This window comes from Microcaecilia unicolor, unplaced genomic scaffold, assembly GCF_901765095.1.
Source record: "Microcaecilia unicolor unplaced genomic scaffold, aMicUni1.1, whole genome shotgun sequence".
Classification (NCBI taxonomy): Eukaryota; Metazoa; Chordata; class Amphibia; order Gymnophiona; family Siphonopidae; genus Microcaecilia; species Microcaecilia unicolor.
In genome coordinates, this window is record NW_021963448.1 from 33,406 (window position 1) to 56,704 (window position 23,299).

General features: G+C 43.1%; 1 protein-coding gene across 1 annotated transcript in view; it reads left to right on the forward strand.

Moving 5' to 3' along the window:
• Window positions 1-23,299, forward strand: part of LOC115459330 (peptidyl-prolyl cis-trans isomerase-like 4) — a gene marked incomplete at both ends in the record, with an annotated part of 88,736 nt that overhangs the window by 26,916 nt on the left and 38,521 nt on the right. Inside the window, one exon of the mRNA XM_030189170.1 lies at window positions 7,541-7,665. Within this exon, the coding sequence (XP_030045030.1) occupies window positions 7,541-7,665 (125 nt within the window). The remainder of the gene's footprint in view (window positions 1-7,540; window positions 7,666-23,299) is intronic.

Genomic DNA, 23,299 nt, shown 5'->3' on the forward strand with positions numbered 1-23,299 from the left:
GGCCTCACCAACGACTTGTACATGGGGATCAACACCTCCTTTCTTCTGCTGGTTATACCCCTCTCTGTGCAGCCTAGCATCCTTTTAGCCGTGTACACCACCTTGTTGCACCGTTTTGTCACTTGAGATCTTCAGACACCACCACCCAAGGTCCCTCTCCTGATCCGAGCTTACCAATCCCTCCCCTCCTATCCAGTACATTTATTTTGTATTTCTGCACCCCAAGCGCATCACTTTCAGTTCTTGACATTTAATTTTAACTGAAATGAAAAAAAAGGGAAGGGGAACACAAGCACAAGTGGCAATGCAAGAAACACTGGTAACAACCAAGAATCCTACAAAAAAGGCACTGAAAGAGTCATCAGATTTTTTTTTTTTTATTACATTTGTACCCCGCGCTTTCCCACTCATGGCAGGCTCAATGCGGCGGGCAGTGGAGGGTTAAGTGACTTGCCCAGAGTCACAAGGAGCTGCCTGTGCCGGGAATCGAACTCAGTTCCCCAGGACCAAAGTCCACCACCCTAACCACTAGGCCACTACTCCACTCCATGTAATGTGCTATCAGACCTCTTATAGCCCCACTATTTTGGATCCTAGCTCCTCTTTAATGTATCAATCACTTGCCTCAAGGTCTGCAGTGTCTGTTTCAATTTTATAAATTTTATTTAAAATTTGTCAAAAATCAAACAATGTAATATAATACAAAAACATCAACATGATCAAATATGGTAAAGTACTAGCGGCTACTTATCTCAAGAATCGCAAATCGCGGTGACAGAACTGTGAGAGTCTCAAAAAGCTCCCAACGCCCCATATACTGGAAGAAGGCATTTCGGTCAAACCCAACCTGCTTTGGGGGAATCGGAGAAAAGCCACTGTCAAGCAAAAACAAACCACAATAAGTGAATGAAAACATAAACCGCCACTTGTAACTCAAAAACAAAATAAACTTTTACTTAAAACTGTTATGTCAAAAGTAGCACTTACCAAAAAACAAAATATTTAGGGCACACTAACGAACCACATCATGGCGAACTGCTGAATGAAAATGCCGCCAATTCAAACCCTATAAGAAGGGAAAAATTTATGTCGATGTAATAATGTCAATATGTAGTATTATGTAAATTAGCTATGCGGCACACTCAAAACACTCAAAAAGAAAATGCAAAATAAATAACACTGCAAAAAAGCACCACTAAAAATAGAAAATTAATGGAGAGTTAAACATCAGAAGTCCTGTTCAAACCATGAGGTGTAATGGTTTCCAAAAAAATAAATCCAGCGACATTCTTTAAGTCGTAACAAAGCATCTAGGTTGCCCTCCTCCCCCAATGCTGATTGATGACATTGCTCAAGTACCACAAATCTTAGTTGTTCAAAAGTGTATTGAAGACAAAACAATTTTCAACCATGGGGGAAACTAGATCACAGCATGTTCAAGGATCCTCACTTTTACAGATTGCATGGTTTTACCAATATATACCATGCTACAAGGGCACCAAATTGCATAAACCACAGCACGGGAAGTGCATGTCGTGTGTGTTTTCAAACAAATGGAACGTCCATTCAAGATGACTACAGAACCTAAAAAAGAGACAGCACAAATACTGCATCACATACAAGGATAGTGTTCCTTGGTCAAGATAGTTTCTGGAACATTCGAATCACATGGAAGATATGACGGAACCAGGAGATCTTTTAAATTTTTGCCTCTGCAAAAAGCAAACAAGGGAGGTAGTTGGAGGTTAGGATGAATATTCAAAATTGGCTGATGATGTAAAGCAGATGATCTCACCTTATCACACCTGGAGAGTAAGGTAATACACAGGTAACTCTTTCAGTGGCCTCATTAGTGGAAGGTAGGATGCTTGGTTGTTACCAGTGTTTCTTGCATTGCCACTTGTGCTTGTGTTCCCATTCCCTTTTTTTTCCCCATTTGATTTGTTTAGAAGTGGATTCGTCATCTTCTCTCCCTTCTGTGTTTTTTCACATTTAATTTTAACTGCCAGATGCTTGACCATTCTTCTAACATTTGGAGATCCTTTCTCATGGTTTTTGCTCTCTCCAGGGTACTCACTCTATTGGCTATTTTCGTGCCTTCTAACCCTTCAGCAGTGTCTCTCACAAATATATTAAACAGAATCGGCCCCCGCACCACCCCTGAGGCACTTTGACAGGCATCCATGACCTCTGTACTTCTTTCCAGTTCAACCGACGGGACATTCCAATCCACATCAGGCAAGTTGAAATCTCCCAACAATAGCACCTCCCCTTGTATCCCAAGCTTATGAATATCTTCTATCGGATCCTTGTCCATCTTCTCCATTTGTGCCTGAGGCCTGTAGATAACATCTATGTGGATACAAGTTTCATCTTCATTTTCCAGGACGATCCGTATAGCTTCTTCTTTTCCCCGGGTACCCCACATTTCAGCCGCTCTGATATTGTTTTTCACATACAACGCCACTCCTCCACCTCTTCGGCCCTCCCTATCCTTTGTGAAAAGATTATAGCCCAGTATGGTCTCATCCCATTCATGGGAATCATTGAACCATATCTCTGTAATAGTAATACTATCCATGTTTTCCTCAAACATCAGGGCTTTCTACTTAGACTGTGAGCATTTGTTCTCATTGCTTTCCATGTGCAAATTGATTATTTACATGACCTTTCCGTCTGTCATCATGTTTTTTCTGGGGGTGACTTTTGTCACCTCCACCCTCTAGTTTAACTGTCTAGAAGTATACTGTCTGAATTTATCTTCAAGGATCCTTTTTCCCATCACAGAAAGATGTAGCCCATCATTACAGTATACCCTATGATTTTGCCATGTACTGCCCCACCCTCCTATGTATCTGAAACCTGCTTGTTTACACCAAACTTAGAGCCACTTGTTGAATTCCTCTATTTTACATTGTCTCTCTTCTCCCTTTCCACATCTAGGAATACCTTCAGAAAATGCTGCAGTCCAAACCAAAGACTTGAGTCCCTCCTCAAGCTTCTGGGACACTCTCTGTGCTCAGAACTTGTTATTGTTGGCTAAGTCTCTTGTTCCCAGGTGGATTATAAAACATCAGTATTAGAATCCTTACTCTCCTCTTGGACCACATTCAGTATTTGGTCTGTACTTCTGGTAGCTGAGGATCCTGGAAGGCACTTCACTAGGTTGGGTCCTTTGAACTGTATTCCTGAGTTAATACCTCTGATAATGGAGTCTCTACCAGGAACAATTTTCTGCTTTTTGGGGATGTCTGTTGGATTATATTACATCCCTTGGCTCTGGTTTCACATCAGTACTTCTTTTTGGAGTATCATAATCAGGGCATTTTTGAGGAGGTACTTGGGGGGTATCGAGTACTGGCACTTTTTCCATTGTCTGCTAAAATTGACCCATGGTTCCTAAGTTTTAATGAAAGAGCCCAGGCTCTACACACCAATTCTGCCTTGTCATAGATTCTGTGACTGGTTGCAAGGGGCCTGGCTATTGTGGGGTGGTTCCCTCAGTGATCACCCCACCCCTGAACGTTGGCCTGGCATTTGAGTACCGACACCTTTTTTGCTAGAAAAAAACGCACTGATCATAATGCTCCAATGCAACAAATTAATTATATAATGGCAATGGTTGGAAGGGTGAATGCCTCTGTGTCACAGGTCGTAATCTACCACAGCCTACTGTTGACCCATCTATTTTTCTGTTGCTTTAATCTCTGTGGCAGTGCTGGTAGTAAACTGACTGGGAACTGAGTAATCTTGAATGCTTTGTTAATTGTAGCCAATTCCTTCCTGAGGTTGTTGATTTCTTCTTTCATAGTAGAATATTTGGAAACAGATGGGACAAGCTCTAAGGTTCCATATTGTTTGCCTTAGGACTAAAGCTCAACATGTATTGCATTTAATGAAGGTCATGTTGATGTAATTCACAGGTTTGAAAAGGTGAACTGTGTTAAGGGATTTGAGTGAGGAGGATTGACCAATGTAGGGTTTATTGAAGATTGTCTCTGGATGTTCCCATATAGGTAGTTCATATATATCCCCTTCTGCTGTCTGATATAGAAAAGTTTGCGCTGCCTAAGGTGGATGCCCTTATTACAGTGGTTACTAAACGTACCACTATCCCTGTTGAAGGCAGCACTGCATTAAAGGATATGCATGACCGCAAGCTTGAGGCATCCTTGAAGCTTGCCTTTCAACTAGCTGCATTAAGTTCTCAGGCAGCAATTTCTTCTTATTTTGTAGCCAGGGCTTCTTTATTGTAGCTTCAACAATTGTCCATGTTGGTCTCACCTCCAGACTTTCTCTCTATCCTAGAGGGGGATTTGTCAGATGCTCTTTATGATATTCAGAGCCTCAGCTAAGGGTATGGCCTTGGCCATTTCAGCGCAACGCTTGCTATAGTTGAGGCATTGGGCTGCTGATGTGTCATCCCAGTCTTGTCTGGAGAAGTTGCCCTTTTGGGGGAAACTACTCTTTGATGTGGATTTGGAGAAGATTGTTAAAAGACCTGGGAGATTCCAAGGTCCAGCAGCTACCTCCGCGTTCTTGGGACCCGTCATCTCCACCCACGACTCGGCAGGACAGGATGGTATCTCGGCTTCCGGGGGGGATAATGTTGTTTCATGGTCCAGGGGTGCCAAGGTTCCTCCTTCGGCACACACAGCGGAACTTCCCCCGGTTATAGTCCGTGGGCACGGGAGCGCGAAGCTGTCGAGAGTTTCCTGCTTCGGGGAAGACGCAAGGACTGGAAGTGGTAAGGACTTTACAATCCCCTTTCTTTTAGTATGAGGCATAGTGGCAGCGGTAAACAATTCAATTCAATAATCTTCAGCAAGCCCTCCTAGACAGCCTCACTCCTCTCAGCGTGTCAGCACCAATCTTGGTCATGCCTCCTCGTGAAAGCACTTTTTCCCCTTTGCAACTGTTGAATGTAAAGCGCATCCTTATGCACTATCTTACTACTACCAATGATTTCAGGTGGTCTGATCATATTTTTATCCTCTTTGCGGGACCCCGGAAGGGTTTGCTGGCCTCCAAAGTGGCAGTAAGCTTAAGGAGGCTATTTCTTTGGCTTACATTCTGAGGGGTAGATCGGCTCCCATGTACATCAAGGCTCTTTTTACCAGGTCTTTGGCAACATCTTTGGCAGAGTCTAGGGCAATTTCGTTGGCAGAGATCTGTCAGTTAGTGACATGGTCTTCTCATTCCTTTGTTAAGCGTTACCATTTGGATGTGTCTGCTTGAGCAGATGCTTCCTTCGGGGCCATGATTCTCTCTGCATGTATATCACAGTCCCTCCCCTCTTAAGGATTGTTTTTATACATCCCATTTGTCTGGACAAATCTTTTGGACAAAATGGAAGGAAAAATGAGTTACTTACCTGATAATTTTCTTTACTTTAGTCCCAAAGGATCAGTTTAGAGCCCACCCGTCTGTGATGATTTTGTTTTTTCCGGATTCTTTGTAATTTCGGGTGTTTGTATTGTTCTGGTTCCGTTATTTCTAAGGCACAAGTTTTGCGCTTTGTTGCATAGTTCTTTTTCTATCTAGAGGCTGGAATTTGTTTTTTCTGGAAATCGCTCTTTTTCACTGCTTTGTTATCAAATACTGGCTTGGTTGCTAAGCGCAGGAGCTTATGAGGCACAACTCAGAGGTCTCTATCTCTACCTGCTGGCGGATGGTCACAACCCGTTAGTCTGGACTGATCAATTGGGAATAAAGGAAAGAAAATTATCAGGTAATTAACTAATTTTTCCATACTCCCACCTCTCCCTATCGCCGCAAACAATAAAAGGAACTACCTGTAATATGGATTGAAGGGGATGTGGCGATCAGGGCAGCGCTGGAAGCATAGAAAAATGTAGGCAGATAAAGACCAAGCTCTCTTGACTACAGATACTGCCGTATATGCTCAGAAAATTCAGATTCAGACTTTTTTGAGCTAGAGAAGTGATCATGCACACAGGGTTCCATCAGTGAAGTCACCTAGAGTGTGGCAGAGTTCCCCTGCTGTCTGTGGAGAACCCCCATTAGAATAAGCTATTTTTTTTACCTTTCACATGGGCGTCCTCTTAAGAAATTATCTTGCCTGTCTCTCTGTAGAGGTTTATGTACATCTGGTATACATTGTACAAATAATGCTGAAATGTTATTTCTTCTTCATTCTGCCGCCCCTGTCTCTGTTAAGTCTTCTAATTTCTGATAGTGCCACTATTGTAATGTAGGGGTTTGGATTAGCTAATCCTTCAGCTCATTGATTTCTTAATGGTGGTCTAATGCCTATGTCAGAACACTTGCTGTTATAGTAGAATAAGCAGGGCTTTTTTTTTTGAGGGGGTACTTGGGGGTACTGAGTACCGGCACCTTTTTCATTGTCTGCTAAAATTGACCCATGGATTGCAAGTTTTAATGAAAGAGCTCAGGCTCTAGACATCAATTCTTCCTTGTCATAGATTCTGTGACTGGTTGCAGGGGCCCTGGCTATTGTGGGGTGGGTTCTTCAGTGATCACCCCACCCCTGAAAGGGTGGCCTAGTATTTGAGTACCGGCACCTTTTTTGCTAGATAAAATGCACTGAGAATAAGCGTCTTCATCTCAAGGGGAGGGAGGGCATGGTTTTGATAAAGTCAAAAATTCATGTATTTGGTTTGAGACACTCTTCTATTTTAAATGACCTGCAGATTTATGGTTAAAATATTGCTTTGCCACTTTTGAGAGGACTGGCAGAGGGATGTAGACACACAAATTTAGAACATGTATGATTGTTCTCCTTGAAGCTTAGGCAGGAGTTGAAAAATGGAAGAGGTTTTGGTTGTTTTGCTCCAGAATAAACAATAGCATTTTACAGAGAGCACAAAATTTGGTATTTCTACAGGTTATACCAATTATAGCAGTGCCTGGCTGTAAATATGGAAACAAAAAGCCACCACATAATTCAGCAATACTTAGCCTTGGTCTCAGGAGTTGTATATGACTGTGTTATACAAAACAATTTTTTAAATTGCAGCATAAGTAAAGCTGGAAAATTGTGCAAGTCTGAAAAAAGAGGGCAGTATTCTGATAAATAGGCTGTTTAGAATATTGCCTATGCTATATATACACAGGCGAAAGTATGCATGAGGATGAACAATGTGTTTGTTTTTACCCACAGTAAATGTCGGCGGGTTCAGAGGTTGGGGTAGGTTTGGGCAGACAATAATGTGCATAGTTTTACATTTTCAAAATTACAGGCATTATTTTTAAGTGAAAAAATACCTGCAGAAATAGCAGGTGCAGATTTCCTAGCTTCTTCCTAGGAATTTTTCAAAGGAAAATATGTGTTTTTACCCTTTCAGAATTAGTGTAAAGCTCACATAAAGTACTTGCATACATTTGAAAATTGCCCCAATAACCTTTGATTGTGGCTCTGAGCCTTGCTGAACCTGATTAACTGTGACAGGAGGAGAAACACTAGCAGAGGCACACAGAAGAACAAATATCTCTACTAAACAGAGAAGAGGTTATGAATCTGTTCTCCCCTTCTCATCCTTTCCCCTCACTTCTTCAGATTGGAGATTTGCCTGATGCCGATGTCAAGCCCCCCGAGAATGTGCTGTTTGTCTGTAAACTCAATCCGGTAACCACGGACGAGGACCTGGAGATCATTTTCTCACGATTTGGACCTATAAAAAGGTTAAATAGTTTATTTTTATTTGGGCATAATTCAAATATTGTACTAAAATTAATAGAATATTTTATTAGCCTTTACAAGGTTAGTGCAAACAATTTATAAATACTTTTCAATAGAACTGTTCATTGTAATTTGACATGTAAGTGAAATGGTAAGTATTGTGGAGAAAAGTTGTATTTATTTGATACTGCTTTCGTGCAAAACACTGCCATCCTAGCAGAATGCAAATGGCACAGAGCCATATGACTAGAAACAGCATGTAAGACCAACAATGAGGACTAGACCTTCCATGAGAGAGGGGATGAATAGGATAACAATGCAAAACAAGAACAGTATCCAAGAGCAGTGGTATGAGAAGGGGAAACATAAAGCTGGAAATGTCAAGAACTCCACCAAACTGAAGTGGGACACAAAAAAGGTATGAAACAGCAGTCTTTGACACCATCCTTAAAGTTGCAAGAATAAGTCTCCAATCTCATGTCCACGGAATGGAAGTTCCATAAGGAAGGAGCAAGGAAACTGAATGCTTCTTTAAAGGTGGCACCTAGCCTAGTTTTTGATGGAGGAGGGATGATCAGGAGTCTGTGAAAATCCTAGGTGTTAACCTCTATAATTCCATATCTTTACATAAATTTCCAAAGTGTTCAAAAAGTATTTCTTTATGATAAATTTGGGCTGTCTGTCCTATTTTGGAATTACCTTCCTGGAGGATCCTGTAACTATCACTGGTCATATCGAAAATTTAATTCTCCAAGGACAAGCAGGCCATATTATCACATTTTAGAGATGTCATCCATGTTGCCCAGTTAAGAGCTTGAATAAAGCTAATATAGTTTTTAAAGCATGTGTAGCCATCCCTATTGTGTATGCACGAGTGCCTTCGCCCATTTCAAGAGCGCTGGACCAGCAGTCTCTCTATTCGCAGTGAGATGAGAATGTGTTGTCCCGTGCTCCTCACAGCGTCTGGTGTGAGAGTTTATTTTTGAGCTTTTTGTGCCTTCCCTTCGGGTTTTTTCCCCATTATTTTTGTTTTTTCCTCAGAAAATTTTCTTCTCCCTTCCTGTATAGTTTTAGTTCATTTTTGCCTACTTTTAAGTTTTCTTTATTTTTACCATGCTTGGTAGGTTCTCTTAGGCTTGAGCCTTGGTCAGGTTCTATTTTTCTAGTGCTTGCCCCTTTTTTCATTCACCATCGAGCCATTTGATTTGGCCACGGCTGTTTTCCCTTCCATGTCATCAAAGGTTCCCAGTGGCTTTAAGCTCTGTAGCCGGTGTAATAGGACCATCTCTGGCAAAGACACTTATTCTTCATGGTTTGGGGCCTGAATATACCCCTTCCAGCTGTGTTCCTTGCTTTCATATGCAGAAAAGAGCCCAGCTGGCTAGAGAGGCTCAAAGAGAAAAAACATTTTGGTGCACAGTCCGAAACATCAGTATCGCCATTGATGTTGGGAGTTGCATCAGTATTGGGTTCTTTGGTCTGTATGGCTGAGAGTCCTGTCTTGAACATTGGGAGTTGGACGTCCATCAAGTGAGTCACCACCTGACTTGATGCTGACCACTGTGCAGGGTCCCCAGGACTGCTCAGCATCAGACCCAACCCCGAGAAGACGAGATTTGACATCATCCTCTTCAGCACCAAGGAGCATCAATGGCCAGCATTGGGCGAAGCATTGTTATCGATCTCCCTCGACAAGGTGCTGGGAGCTCCAGGGTACCGAGGGATTCTGTCTCTGAGAAGCGTTGAAGCCGGGAGGACTGCTTCCCCTCCATTCAACAAGTGCTGATGCATGGGTCTTCACCCAGCCAGGACCAAGCACCCGTCTCAACCCCTGCAGTTCAAGTTTGTCTCCGAACCGACACCCCAGCCTTATTCGATGGCCTCTCTCAACGAGCACAGCCGATCCATGCTCCATGAGCAATTGATACCAGAGAAAGAGGTCAGGAGCTGGAGAGACTGTTGGGATCCTTGGGGGTTTCTCCCCGGCCAGTACCCAAGGAACTTTTAGATTGTGTCTTCCTCACCCTGAGAGGAAAGGGGGCAGTGAGACAGGACTCTCTGGCAGAGGGGAGCCAAGAGGGAGAGCAACTTTTTCTGGGGTTGAACGGCTTGTATTTTCGGCAAGTGGGGCTGGGATTGAAATTGGCTTGCACTTTGGCAAGCGGAGCTCTGGACGCAGTATTCTTCAGCCTACGCTTTTGAGTGTGCAGTGCAGGTAGACATGTTCAGGTGAAGAACCGGGAGTCCTCTCTGTCTGTCCCTGTCCTGCCCAAGAAGATAGATAAAATGTATTAGATCCAGAGTTCCCCAGGGTTTGACAAGCCTCAGTTGCCTCATCATTCCATGGTGGTAGAATCTTTGCTGAAAAGGGCCAGGAGTACTAGGGACTATACTTCAGCGCCCCCTGGCAGAGAAGCTAGAACCCTGGATTCTTTTGGGCAGAAGGATGTATCAGGCCTCTGTTCTCATCTCCCGTATTCAATTTACCAGCTCTACATGAACCTATGCTTGTGAAACTTTGTACACACTATGTCTAATGTGGCAGATTCTCTCCCACAGGAGCAAACCGAATCTCTTCACCAGTTGGTCAAGCAGCAGAAAGGGTGTAGAAAGTTCTTGGCCAGGGGCGCCTACGACACCTTTGATGTGTCATCTAGGGTCTCTGCCCTGATTATAGCAATGCACAGACTCTCATGGCTGCATGTTTATGAGTTGGACCCTGTGGTCCAGCAGAGGTTGGCAGATGCTACATGCTAGGGGAGATAGCCTTATTGGAGACAAGGTGGGGAGGAGGTCACTGACCTCATCAAGAAAAACACACTGACACTATTGACACTCTCCCACTGGACATTTCCTGCACCTTCCTCGTCATCTAGGAGGTTTTTGAGCAAGTTGAAGAGTGGTCCCTACTACTCTCAGAGACGTAAGTATGCTCCTTCTTAGCAGGCTCAGTCCCAGCGTGCTCGTTCTCATCAATAGCATGCGCCCAAGGCCCAGCCAGCTCCCCATTAAAGCAAGTGACGACCTTTTGACTGTCTCCAGCAGAGAATAACCATAGTGAAAGTGACCATTCTGGGCTACCTGCCGGTTGGGGGGAGACTGAGTTTTTTTCCAAGAAAGGTGGTCCCTTGTGTTCTCTTGTAACCTCCGACCAGTGGCTCTTCAGATAGTCCATCTCATTTACGCCCTTCATTGGCGTCAAAGACCACCAAATTGCCCACTGAGTGTCTCACTTAACACAAGCAGGTACTTCTAGAGGAACTCTCTGCCCTTCTAAAGTTCCATGCAGTTGAACGTATTCCACCAGGGAAAGAATGGCAGGGATTCTATTTCGGGTACTTCCTTATGTCCATACACATTGCTTCTATTCCACAACAACCTATCCAGTTCAGTGCAGGCCCTGAACAAATTCCTGGTCAAAGAAAAGTTCAGGAAGGTTTCCCTGGGCACCTGTCTTCCCATGATTCAGGAAAACGATTGGCTATGCTCTCTGGACTTAAAGGTGCTTACACTCACAGGAAGTATCTTCAGTTTCAGCTGGGGACACAACATTTCCAGTACCACGTGTTGCCTTTTGACCTTGTGTTGGCTCCTAGGGTCTTCACCAAGTTTCTTGCAGTAGTCGCAGCATTGCTACACAGACTGGGAGTCCATGTGTTCCCATATATGTACAATTGGCTGATGAAGAGCGTGCTGAAGAACGGTGCTTACCATTGCCATGTAGAGGGTAGGCCTATCTCTGGAAAGCCTCAAATTCGCTTCATGAGAGGTTTGCTTTTGACAAATCTTCCTGTCAAACCTCCACATGTGTCATGGGACCTCAACATCATTCTCACCCAGCTGAGGAAAGCTCCTTGTGAGCCACTGGATTCCTGTCTTCTGATGGCCATATTTTTGGTGGCCGATACTTCAGCTCACAGAGTCGGTGAGCTTGAGGCCCTAGTAAGGGATCCACCTTACACTAAATTTCATCATAACAGAGTAGTTCTCCGCACACACCCTAAGTTCCTGCCTAAGGTTGTGTCAGAGTTCCATCTAAACCAGTCAATCGTTCTTCCAACATTCCCAAACCTCATGCCCATCCTGGCGAAAGTGCACTGCATACCTTGGACTGCAAGCAACCAGTGGCCTTTTACTTGGAGCGGACTAGGCCCTACAAACAGTCCATCCCCACATTTTCTTTCTTTTGATCCGTGCAGGATGGGGATTGCCATTGGAAAATGCAGAATCTCTGATTTGCTGCAGCATTTTTTTTTCACTTTTGCCTAAACTGTCAAGGCGCACCATGTCCAAGCCATGACTGCATCGGTAGCCCACTTGATGTCGGCCTTCATTTAAGAAATTTACAAGGCTGCAACGTGATCTTCAGTTCACTCATTCACATCTCACTACTGCCTTGAGCAGGATATCCAGTACGATAGTCGGTTTGGACAGACAGTTCTATAGAATTTATTTGGGGTCTAGATTCCAACTCCACTCTCTTAGGCCTGTTATATTCTCTTCCATGCTGTACTCTCACTCAGTTCTATATAGTTTCAGGTTAATTACTTTTTTGCTCGCGAAGTTGCGAGGCCCAATTGTCCAATGGTTGTTGTTTTTGGTAAGCCTAGTAGCTAGGGATTCCTACATGTGTGAATATAGCCTGCTTGTCCTTTGGAGAAGGCTAAGATACTTACCTGTAGCAGGTGTTCTCCGAGGACAGTAGGCCATTCATTCTCACATACCCTTCCACTTCCCTTGGAGTTTTCTCCTTTTTATAGTATGCTATAGTATTCTATTGTGGGTCCCATGTTCTCGCGGTGGGCAGGAATGGACTCGTGCATGTAAGAGGAACGCTACCCATGCTCTAAAAACGCTAGTAGGTTCTGTGGGCTCTGAACTGAGTGGCATGAATGATATCGCCCACATGTGAGAATGAATGGCCTTCTGAGAATACCTGCTACGGTTAAGTATCTTCACTTTATGGGAGCTGCAAGCTAAGTCTTTGTTGATTAGTTGTCGTCCTAGTCTAGGGATAACTGCCTTCTGGGAAATTCTTGAAGCTTTTAGTTTTCTGAGCAGGCACCTCCCTGCTTACCTGTGGATGGCTAAGTGGTGGACATTTTCTTTCATGACAAAACTAGAAACCTTTCTTACTGAGTTGGGCAACAATGCTTATGGGGGCTTCTCTTTCAGTCATAAGGTGGCTGCAGCAGTGACAGTCATAAGCAGCAGAATGGGGCAGGCCACACTGACTCACCAATATTTTTCCCAACACATTATAAGCAATTAGAAAACTTGGTCGAAGGGTTCAAGATTGGTTTGTTTGGCTTTTCCAACCAAAAAGATTTTCTGCTACCCCTTGCAACAGCATTCAGTTGGTTGTCTTTTCTGAAGTTTGTCAGCTTTAAAAACCTATTTGTATTTTACTCTAGCATTTCAATAGATATGAGGAATCTATCTCTATATGATTATATAGTAACCCACTATTTTGGGGGCATCCAATAAAATTGCCTATTGTGTCTTATGAGTGAAATTTCCCAGTTGTTTTTAATACTGTATCTTTTTAATAGTGCCGTTGTAATCTGGGCAGCGTTTCATATCTTGTCTTGTATTGATTTTTCATCCACATTTTTATTGCTCATTGTGAACTGCTTTGATATGTTCTTGATTAGCAGTATATCAAATAAAGATGATACTTGATTAATTCAGCTACAGGATTGGTGCCCTGTTTCTCTTTCAGAAAGGAATCTGAGACGAGGTACCGTCTGCTCAGGGCACTTGGGAATCAGTGACATTCAACAGGATGATGAGATAGAGATTTCTCATGGTCCCTGGATGTTTTCTCCTGGATCTTTAATAGCTTCAGACTCTTCCATTGATCTAGAAGGTTGGCAGCATCAGATGGGAGGGATTCTGCATCCTCCATTCTGTCAATGACCACACGCGGCAAGTCAACAGGAGAGATATTTGGCCAAGTTCAGGTTTTTTAAGATGCTGAAACCACAAGGATGGCTATCAGGAGGGGTACTTTTTGCTACATGCCAGCCTGCGGTGTATACGGGAGGTCCTTTGATTCTTAAAGAAAGAAAGAGGTCTCATCCTGGTTTTCCAGATCTTCCTTTTCCATGTCCATCCCAAGCATAGTCCCTCCAGCAGGTTCTGGGCTTCAAGACAGTAGCTGTGGATGTAGTATCCTGGGCAAGGATACATGTGTCTCCATGAATGCAGAGTTTAAATGTCCTTCCTATCTCTCCTTGGGTCTAGAAGCTCACAGGTGAGTGGCTGTCCACAGTTATCGACTGAGGTGAATGAAGCAGAAGACATCCTCCTAGCTAATTGTCTACTCAGCTGTGAGCCTTGTAGGTTAAAGGGGGAGGTCTCAGTAGACAGGTTTTGGCATAGTTTGCCTCTTACCTCAAGGAGATATACTTTTAGGGTCGTGTTTAGTTCAGCACCTCTGCTTCTTATGCCTTAGATTGCGGGGTACCTCAGGGTTCATTGTTAGCCCCAGTTTTGTGTAACATCATTTTGAGCCTACTTGCCACTGTGATCCAGTCCTGTGGTATTTCTGGGTATTATTATGCTGACAACATTCAATTACTTTATTTCACTAACTTGCGAGCCCCAAGTTTGGCTACCTGTCACGCTGCATCCATCCAAGGGTGTGGACCGAGTATCCAAAACCAAAGCACCGTCCACCCAAAGGCGTGGACCGAGTATCCAAAACCAAAGCTGGTTCACAACTGCTGGTTCCAACACCCCTTGAACCGGAAGGTGGGTCTCAGCCAAGGTAAGGACTCCAGTCAAAGGTCCATCCAAAAATAGTCTTCCTGAATCCGTCAGCAAGTAATCTACCAAGTAGTCCTCTGGAATCCGTCAGCCAGTAATCCACCAATGTGTAATCCTTGATTCTCTCCAGGCAATGGAGAAAATGAATTCCAGTTCTGCCACCTGGCTGACTACAAGGTCCTATCTTGATACCTCCCCTGAGGTTAGGTTGAATTCCTACAATTCCCCAATATCCACCAATGTGTATTATATGCAAATTCGGGTTATTTTAATCAGTTCCTGGACACCTGTCTCTTGTACTCAGCTATCAGGGAATTATGTTAGCATCTTACAGAAGGGTTAATCTCTTCTCCCCTGTCACCTCCCACATAGCTTCCATGACTGCTACTTCCTCCCCCACAGGGGTCTAAAGTTCTCACCTTAAATGTAAGGGGTTGCTGTGAGACTAACTCAGATCCATGTAGTGATTATATACTGTTTTGCCCTAGCTGGGTTCCTGGGTTGGAGATTTTCTTCCCTTTGTGATGGGAGGTACACCTTGTCACACTATCCTAAAGTCTGGTATCATTTCAAGTTGAATCCTATTATGTGTCAGGCAGTATGGGTAGCTGACCCTCCAGTTACTCAACCTTTGACACCTCTGATCAGAGTTACACAGTAAGGTATTTAGGATCTTATGTTGAAGAGAAGGTTTTTTTTGAAACTCAGATTTCTGCAATTATGTAAATCTTTGATCCTAGACAGATACATTCCCTCCATTCCTTTTGGGGGAAAGATGCAATTCAGACACTCATTCACGCTTTTATGCCTTTTTATTGTCTGGACTATGGGAACATCTGTCTCAATGGGGTCAACTTTAAATTATTAAATTGATTGCAAACTGTACAAAATAATGTTTGTCACTTTCAGTAAATTTCATAACATTACTCCTTACTTTCTTAAGGAAAATTGGCTCTCTATTTCTTTAGGATTCCTTTTAAGACTTAGCACATAAGGCTTTATTTAATGGTCTGCCTCATTATCTTTCTGATCATATAATTATGGGCACAGGAGTCCTAAAAGGAGTTGTGGCTTCCTTCTGACCATACTAGGTGGAGGTTGGGTATTTCCCACTTGTCTGGCATGGACAATAAGGAAGATGAATTTTAGATTTATCTCTTAATTTCCTTTGCTGGAGTCCTGACAGACCAATCCAGAAACCACCCAGGGAAGCCATGACAATTGAGCATAAAAATAGCAATTGCATTGTTGTATATTTTGGAGTTATTTGGGGTTAATTTTAACCTTGGTTTCAAGTGTTATCTCTGAATTACTGGCTGCATCAGGTTTGGTTATGGTAGCATTTGGAAGCTCGAACAAAAATATTTTAACCTGGCTTCTTAGTTTTGACATAGATATGCTGAAAAGTGGAAGGCAGTGGAAGACCAGAGTAGTGACATCAGCTCTGAATGTGTTTACTCTGTCTCCGTTTGCTGACAGGGAGACATAACTTATTTGTGTGGATTGGTCTGGCAGGACTCAAAGAAAGGAAATTAACAGGTAAGTGTAAATTTCAACTTTGTAGCCATTCTGTATGTTTTAACTAACTTGTAGTTTCTGGATAATTGGATATACATCAGGCGTTCTCTGCCCAGTTCTTAGGACACACCCAGCCAGTCAGGTCTTCAGGGTACCCAGAAAGAATATATATGAGAGAAATTTCAATGCACCACCTCCATTCTATGCCAAAGTATCTCATGCATACTCATTGTGGATATCCTGAAAACCTGACTGGCTGGGTGTGTCCTGAAGTCTGGGTTGAGAACCCCTAGTACACAAGATTATGAATAAGTATATAGAGCTGAATTTGGTCATTACAGGATTTCTCCCATACATTTAAAAATAGGTTCTTTACGGGGGGTCACGTGATGTCGTGCTAGAGAAGCAGACGTCGGTGGGTGAGGCTCCCGGTCCCGACCGTCGATTCTACCTAAAATAAAGACAAAAAACGGATGTCCCGCACATGAAAAGCGGAGAGAACGTTAAAAGACCATCTGGTGTGCCTGGAAGGAGATCGGATCAGCGCCGATGACCGCACGTGCGACTCGTAGAGACAAAGAAAAGCTAGCTAAGAGCGGATCCAAGATGGCGGCGAGCAGTGGCGAAGGCCCGACTTCGGTCAGCTCCGCGTGGGTGGCCGAGATCGTGGCAGAGGTCACCCAGGCCATAGATGTAACGTTGGACAAAAAACTACAAACCTTATCCGCCAAGCTTGACAATGTGGACGGCAATGTGGAGGCGCTCAGGGGAGAGTTTACGACGTGCACACAACGTGTCTCTGACTTAGAGGATAAAATGAAACAGCTGGAAACGTTGACGGAGAAGCTGCAAAGTAAAGTGCGAGATTTAGAAGACAAGGCAGACGACATGGAAAATCGATCCCGAAGGGGAAATCTGAGATTTGTGGGTCTACCCGAATCGCTCCCAGAAGCGGATCTGGGTAAGTTTTTGGAGGACTGGCTGACAACTACTTTAAGGCTATCGCAGAATGGGGGGCCTCTTCGAATTGAAAGAGCACACAGACTGGGGCCTCGTAGAGCACCAGAGGACAGACCCAGAGTGGTCATCTGTAAAATCCTAAATTATGCTCACAAGGTGGACATCTTGAGGGCGATTAGAGCAAAGGGGCCTCTGAAATATGAAAATAAAACGGTGCTGTGTTTTCAAGATTTTTCAACAAGAGTGTCAAGTATGCGGAAAGCATATGCGCCGGTATGTACAGAGTTACACAAGCGCCATATTCAATTTGCATTAATGTATCCTGCCCGATTAAAAGTGTTCCAGGAGGGCAAGGCACAGTTTTATGACACCCCAGAATCTGCAAAAATATTTCTTCAGGGACTGTCAGAGAGTGATGCCAGCACAAGCCGCCATAATGCAGCCAATTGAAATGGGGAAATACTAGAGGAAACTTTGAATTAAAAATCGGAGCAGCGGGAAAAGGAAATAAAATAAGACAATGAGGATGTATTAGTCTGGAAGACAATAAATGATGTGCATGAAAATTTGGAATAAAACCTCAGAATATGGAAGCATAAATGCTCTTGTGGATTACAAAAAGCGACAAAACAGATTTTGCGTCTACTCATTGGAAACTTACAAAGACATATACAAAGATAGAAGTGTTATGAAAATGGTGGTAAGAGGCTCAACATGGAGAAAGAAGCCACAAACTTCACTAGAAGGGATGCGACTGGGGGTGTTTTCGGAGCGCCTGGCCTTCTGGGGTTCCATGGAAGTCTGTGGGGCTCTGGGAGGCTGGGTGCGCTGGAGGTATTCCCCTGTGCTAAAAGGACAGAGATGTGATATACTTGTAATATTTGGAAAGGATAAGGAATAGGAAAGTTTTACGTGGTAAACACGTGTCTTTTGAAATGGCATGGTTATGAAAGTATGGATATATGAACAGACACCTGGATAAAAAGTACTCATAGATGAATCATGCTTTGCTTTGTTGGACAGACGGGGATTAGATAAATGAGGTGGGAGGGGGGTCGGGGCTGGGAGATCACTCACACGGGCCATGTCCATTATAGCTAATGGATAGATGTGGGGGGGAAGGGAAGGAAATAAGGGGAACTCCAGGGAAGGGAGCAAGAGGGAGGGCACAAAATGAGTATGTTTCACCAGATAGTGGTAGGGTGGGAGGGGGGAGGGGGGGAGGGGGGGAGAGGGGAGAAGAAAGTCAGAGGGTTTTCCGTGCCAATATGCTGTGTGTGATAATGTTTTGTGTTTTTTGTTGTGGTGGGGGGAAGAGAGAAAAGAAATCATGGAAAAAGAAAGGGTCGGGGGCTGATGGCTGGGACAGCTCTAGACCAACCATAATACTATGGAAAGGAAACAAACGTGCAAGGGATGAGATAACATGAGGCTGTTAAAGTTTGTTTCCTGGAATATTAGTGGAGTGTCCTCACCAATTAAAAGGAAAAAAATAATGAGGGATTTGAATAGGCATGGGGCCGATATTGCATTTTTGCAAGAAACGCACCTAACATCGGCGGAACATCTTAAATTTGGAGGATGGTGGGTGGGACAAATAGCGGAGGTGCCAGCAATAGGTAAGAAGGCGGGCTTACTGATACTGATACGGAAGGGTATAGATGTAGTAATACAACAGACGTGGAAAGATCCACAAGGCAGATATTTGATATTGCAGGTATCACTTAATAAGAGGCCTGTGCTGCTTTGTAATATATACGGGCCAAATACATACAATCAAAAATGGGTGCGAGGACTAATTGGTAAGATCACTAGTCTAGGGGAGGTGCCACTGATAATGGGCGGAGATTTCAACATGGTACACGATCTCACTCAGGATAAATCCAGGAGACCCCTGAAGGCTAGTAATTGTCTAGATAAAGGTATTGCATTGTTCTGCACTAGATTAGAATTAATAGATGTATGGAGGATCTTGCACCCAACTGACCGGGACTACACGCACTTATCTAGAGCACATGGCACACAGTCTAGAATAGACTATTGGTTAATATCTAGAGAGATGTTTTCACGAGTAGGGGAGGCAGGCATTGGGCCGTATAGCATATCGGATCATGCATTTATATGGTATACATTAGAATTTGGTGAGATTAAAGATAAGCAATACATGTGGCGATTCCCATTACAACTGTATCGGGATCCCCATTATAGAGAACATATTTTCAAAAAATGGGAAGAATATCAATTCTATAATGAAGAACATAAGCAACAACCGATACTATATTGGGAAGCGGCTAAAGCGGTATTGAGAGGGGAGACAATAGCATACTGTTCTTTCCAAAAGAAGATGCGAGATAAGGAAATTATAAGATTAGAGAAGCAGGTGAGAGCTACTAGAATTCAATATGGGAGATATCCCACCCCAGTGAATCGTGCTCTATTACTGACACAACAGACTAGCTTGAATGAGCTTCTCCATGAAAGGACAATGAAATCTGTCAAATATTATCAATATCAATTGTTCTTGCATGGTAATAAAGCAGGCAAGCTTATGTCAAGGTTGATAAGGCAGGCAGGAGGATCAAGGATTATTACTCACATAGAAAAGACAACCGGGGAATTGGTGAGAACTGATAAAGAAATAGCTGAAGTATTCAGTAGATATTATCAACACCTGTATGGTAGGACCCAAGAGGAACCCATGGATGGAAATATGTATTTGGATAATTTAACTTTGCCGGAGCTGGGAGAGAGGGAAATAGGTAAATTGAATGAAGATATTACTATAGAAGAAGTAGAACTGGTTGTTAAACAAAGTGCATTATACAAGGCACCAGGGCCAGACGGTTTTAGAGCAGAATTTTATAAGTTGCTTGCGCCCCGGATTATGCAGACATTGCAAGCATATTTTAAGCAATTTGTGATAGATGGCAAGGCACCACAATCACTTCAAGTGGCCCAGATAGTATTGTTACTGAAAGCAGGGCGAGATCCAAAAAAAACATCATCATATAGACCAATATCGCTGTTAAATGTCGAATTGAAATTATATGCGAAGATTCTGGCCAATAGACTGGCCAGAGTGCTGCCTAAACTAGTTCTAGAACAGCAAGTGGGATTTGTGGCGGGTCGCACGGTAGCGCATAATATGAGGCAAATAATGCTGTCCATGGAACATGTAGAAGCAACAAAACAGCCATCTTTGTTGGTCAGCTTTGACGCTGAAAAAGCGTTTGACCGTGTACATTGGAACTTTATGTTTACAATACTTGAGAGATATGGCTTTTCAGGATTAATCTTAGATGCCCTAAGAGTGTTATACCGATCTCCTAGAGCTAGGGTTCAGGTGAATGGACTGTTATCACCTGAATTTAACATATACCGGGGGACTAGACAGGGCTGTCCCCTCTCGCCAATGCTTTTATATTAACAATGGACCCCCTGATTAGAGAAATTATGAATAATGTAGAAATCAAAGGGGTGGAGATAGGGAATCAGATGTTTAAGGTCTCTGCATATGCAGATGATTTGTTAGTACATCTGGTAGACCCCCGGGTGTCCTTTCCGGCGCTGATGGAGTGTTTCAAGGAATATGGTGAATATTCGGGGTTCGCATTGAACCTAGATAAATCTATAGCCATGCCCACGGAACATGCCATGAAAGCGAGCTGGGTAGGATCTTTTCCAGTAAAGTGGGAATACAAATCGTTTAGATATCTGGGAATTCAATTATCGAGGTGCACTTGGAATTTATATAGAATAAACATAGATATCCTATTGGAGCATTGCGGAAGGGTTTTGACATCTTGGCAGCAGTTACCTATTTCACTACATGGCAGAGTTCAATTGTTCAACATGGTGCTGTTTCCGAAATGGCTATACATTATACAATTGTTACCCTTTAAGATACTGAAGAAAGATTTAAAGAGATTTCAGAGGTTGATCTCGCGGTTTTGCTGGGCGGGGAAAAAACCACGTATGCAATTTAAATATTTGGTAGGAGCGTGGAAATATGGTGGAATAGGAATTCCAGATTTATCCCTATATAACTACGCGTGCCTACTTCGACACCTAGGGGATTGGATCTTGGGAGAGGAAAAGTACACGCCCAGGGAGTTTGAGGCGGCATATTATTATCCATGGCACTTCAACTCATTACTGCACTGCCCACAAATATCCTTGCCAAGTAGACTCCGGCGGAGTAGACTACTTAGAGCAATGAGAGAGACATGGAAATTCTTGACAACGTTGTTGGGAGGACGAGCAGATGTATCAGATCAACTCCCGATACGGGGAAATGTACATTTCATACCGGGAAAGGACAATAGTAGCTTTGCTAGATGGGCAGCAAGAGGCCTCACTTTGGTACAACATGTGATAGACGAGGAAGGGAAATTATATAAATGGGGGGCTCTATTGGACACGGGAAAAGTAGAGCATAAAGATTTGATGGCATATCTGCAATTAAGGCACTACATAAGGACTCTGGAGGGAGGGGCCTTGATCCCGTCTTTGGGACTAAAATTACGGGGGTTCTTTGACATATTTCAAGACGGGGAACTTTCAATATCAGGGTTGCATAGGGCAATACAAAGGGAGACTGGAGAAAGGACATTTGGGGACCTTGTCGCCAGATGGACTCCAGAAGTGGCAGGGAGACTGGAACCCTTGAAACTAATAAAGAGAATTCCAGAGATTTCGACTAATGCAACCCTGAGGGAATGTCAATTTCGCATTGTACATAGGGCCTACTTCACGCAGGAGAGATTGTTTAAAATAGGAGCAATAGATTCACCTATATGCCAAAAATGTAAAAGAGAGGCTAATTCTTTGCTTCACTCCCTATGGGAATGCTCTCAAACAAAACTTTTTTGGAAAAAGATATTTGAATACTTAGCACAGTTGACTGGGTGTGTGGTTAGACTTTCACCAAGGGCCATATTGCTAGATTGCTATGAAGATTATCATTTAAGGAAAAAAGCACACAAGTTATTAATGAGAAAAGCAGGAGTTTTAGGGAAGAAAGTGATCTTAGGAGTGTGGGTGGGAGATGAGGCCCCATCTTATTGGGTATGGAGAAATAAATTTCATGCCTTAATGGCTTTTGAACACAGATATGCCAAACACATACCCAAGAGGTTAAAGCAATTTCATGAAGTATGGGGAGCATACGTGGACTCTCTGCCACATAGAGCAAGAAGTTTGCTGTTAAATGTGGGTTGAGAAATGTAGGATTAAAAAGAGGACACTCCAGGAAGGCAGAACTCCCCCCCACCCCGCCTTCCTCTTTTTTTTTTTTTTTTTTTTTTTTTTGGTGGTTTGTGATGTGTCGTAGACAGTAGGGATTGGAGGTTTAATGTTGAATAAAATTGATGCGAAGAGATGGCGATTGGGCGGAAATGGGAGGGAGGGAAGGGAATAAGGGGAAAGGCAAAGGATGGGAAATGGAAAACATACTGGACATATTCTAAGATAGAGACATTGAGGGGAGTTTTACGTATATATTCATTTTGTTTCCAGCGTAACCTTGAGCCCACCATGGGCTAAATGTTGCCCAGAGGATGGGCGACTGAGGAGGTGGAGTGGGAGCTGGAAACTTGAAGATAACTGTGAGCTGAATATACATGCTCCTATATAGTTATGCTTGTTAAATTGTTTTAGTTGATTGAAATGTTTAAAACACACATTGTTTCTAGGGGAAGGAGGGAGGGTGGGGGGAGAGAGGAGAAGAGGACCGGGAATATTTGACGCATCTGCAGAATAAGATGTCGTAGGGAGGGGCTAAAATATTAATTTGGATGACAATCAATATGGATATATACTAATGATGTTTGTGATACAATGCTTTTGTATGCGATACAGTGAAATTGTATACTTGTTTTGAAATATGTCATCAATAAAAATTGTTAAACCTTAAAAATAGGTTCTTTACTAGTAGATCACAAAGTATCCAGGAACTTCAGGTCTAGGACCATGCTGCCACAACACCACAGACTGATATTAGCCCCAGAAATATGAGTTACTTTTAACTACTCTCACAGAAATGGAGTAAATTTCAGACACTTAAAAACACAAGTTAAACCTTTAGGGTCCTAATGAACCTCCCTGCATTGGAGAATAATCACTAAGCCCTTCATTTAAATGGGATTTGCATATTCTTTAGCACAGTTCTTCTCATAGCAGACCTCACATCCCACCTAAACTTCATGCTTCAACAAGGTCACTTCCCCGAGGAATATGGCAACATCCTTCTCACCCCATTTCCAAAAGACACCAAGAAAAACACAAATGATCTCACCAACTACCGCCCAGTTGCATCTATCCCACTAGTAGTCAAATTGATGGAGAGCTTGATGACCAACAGCTTACCGATTACATGGACAAATTCTC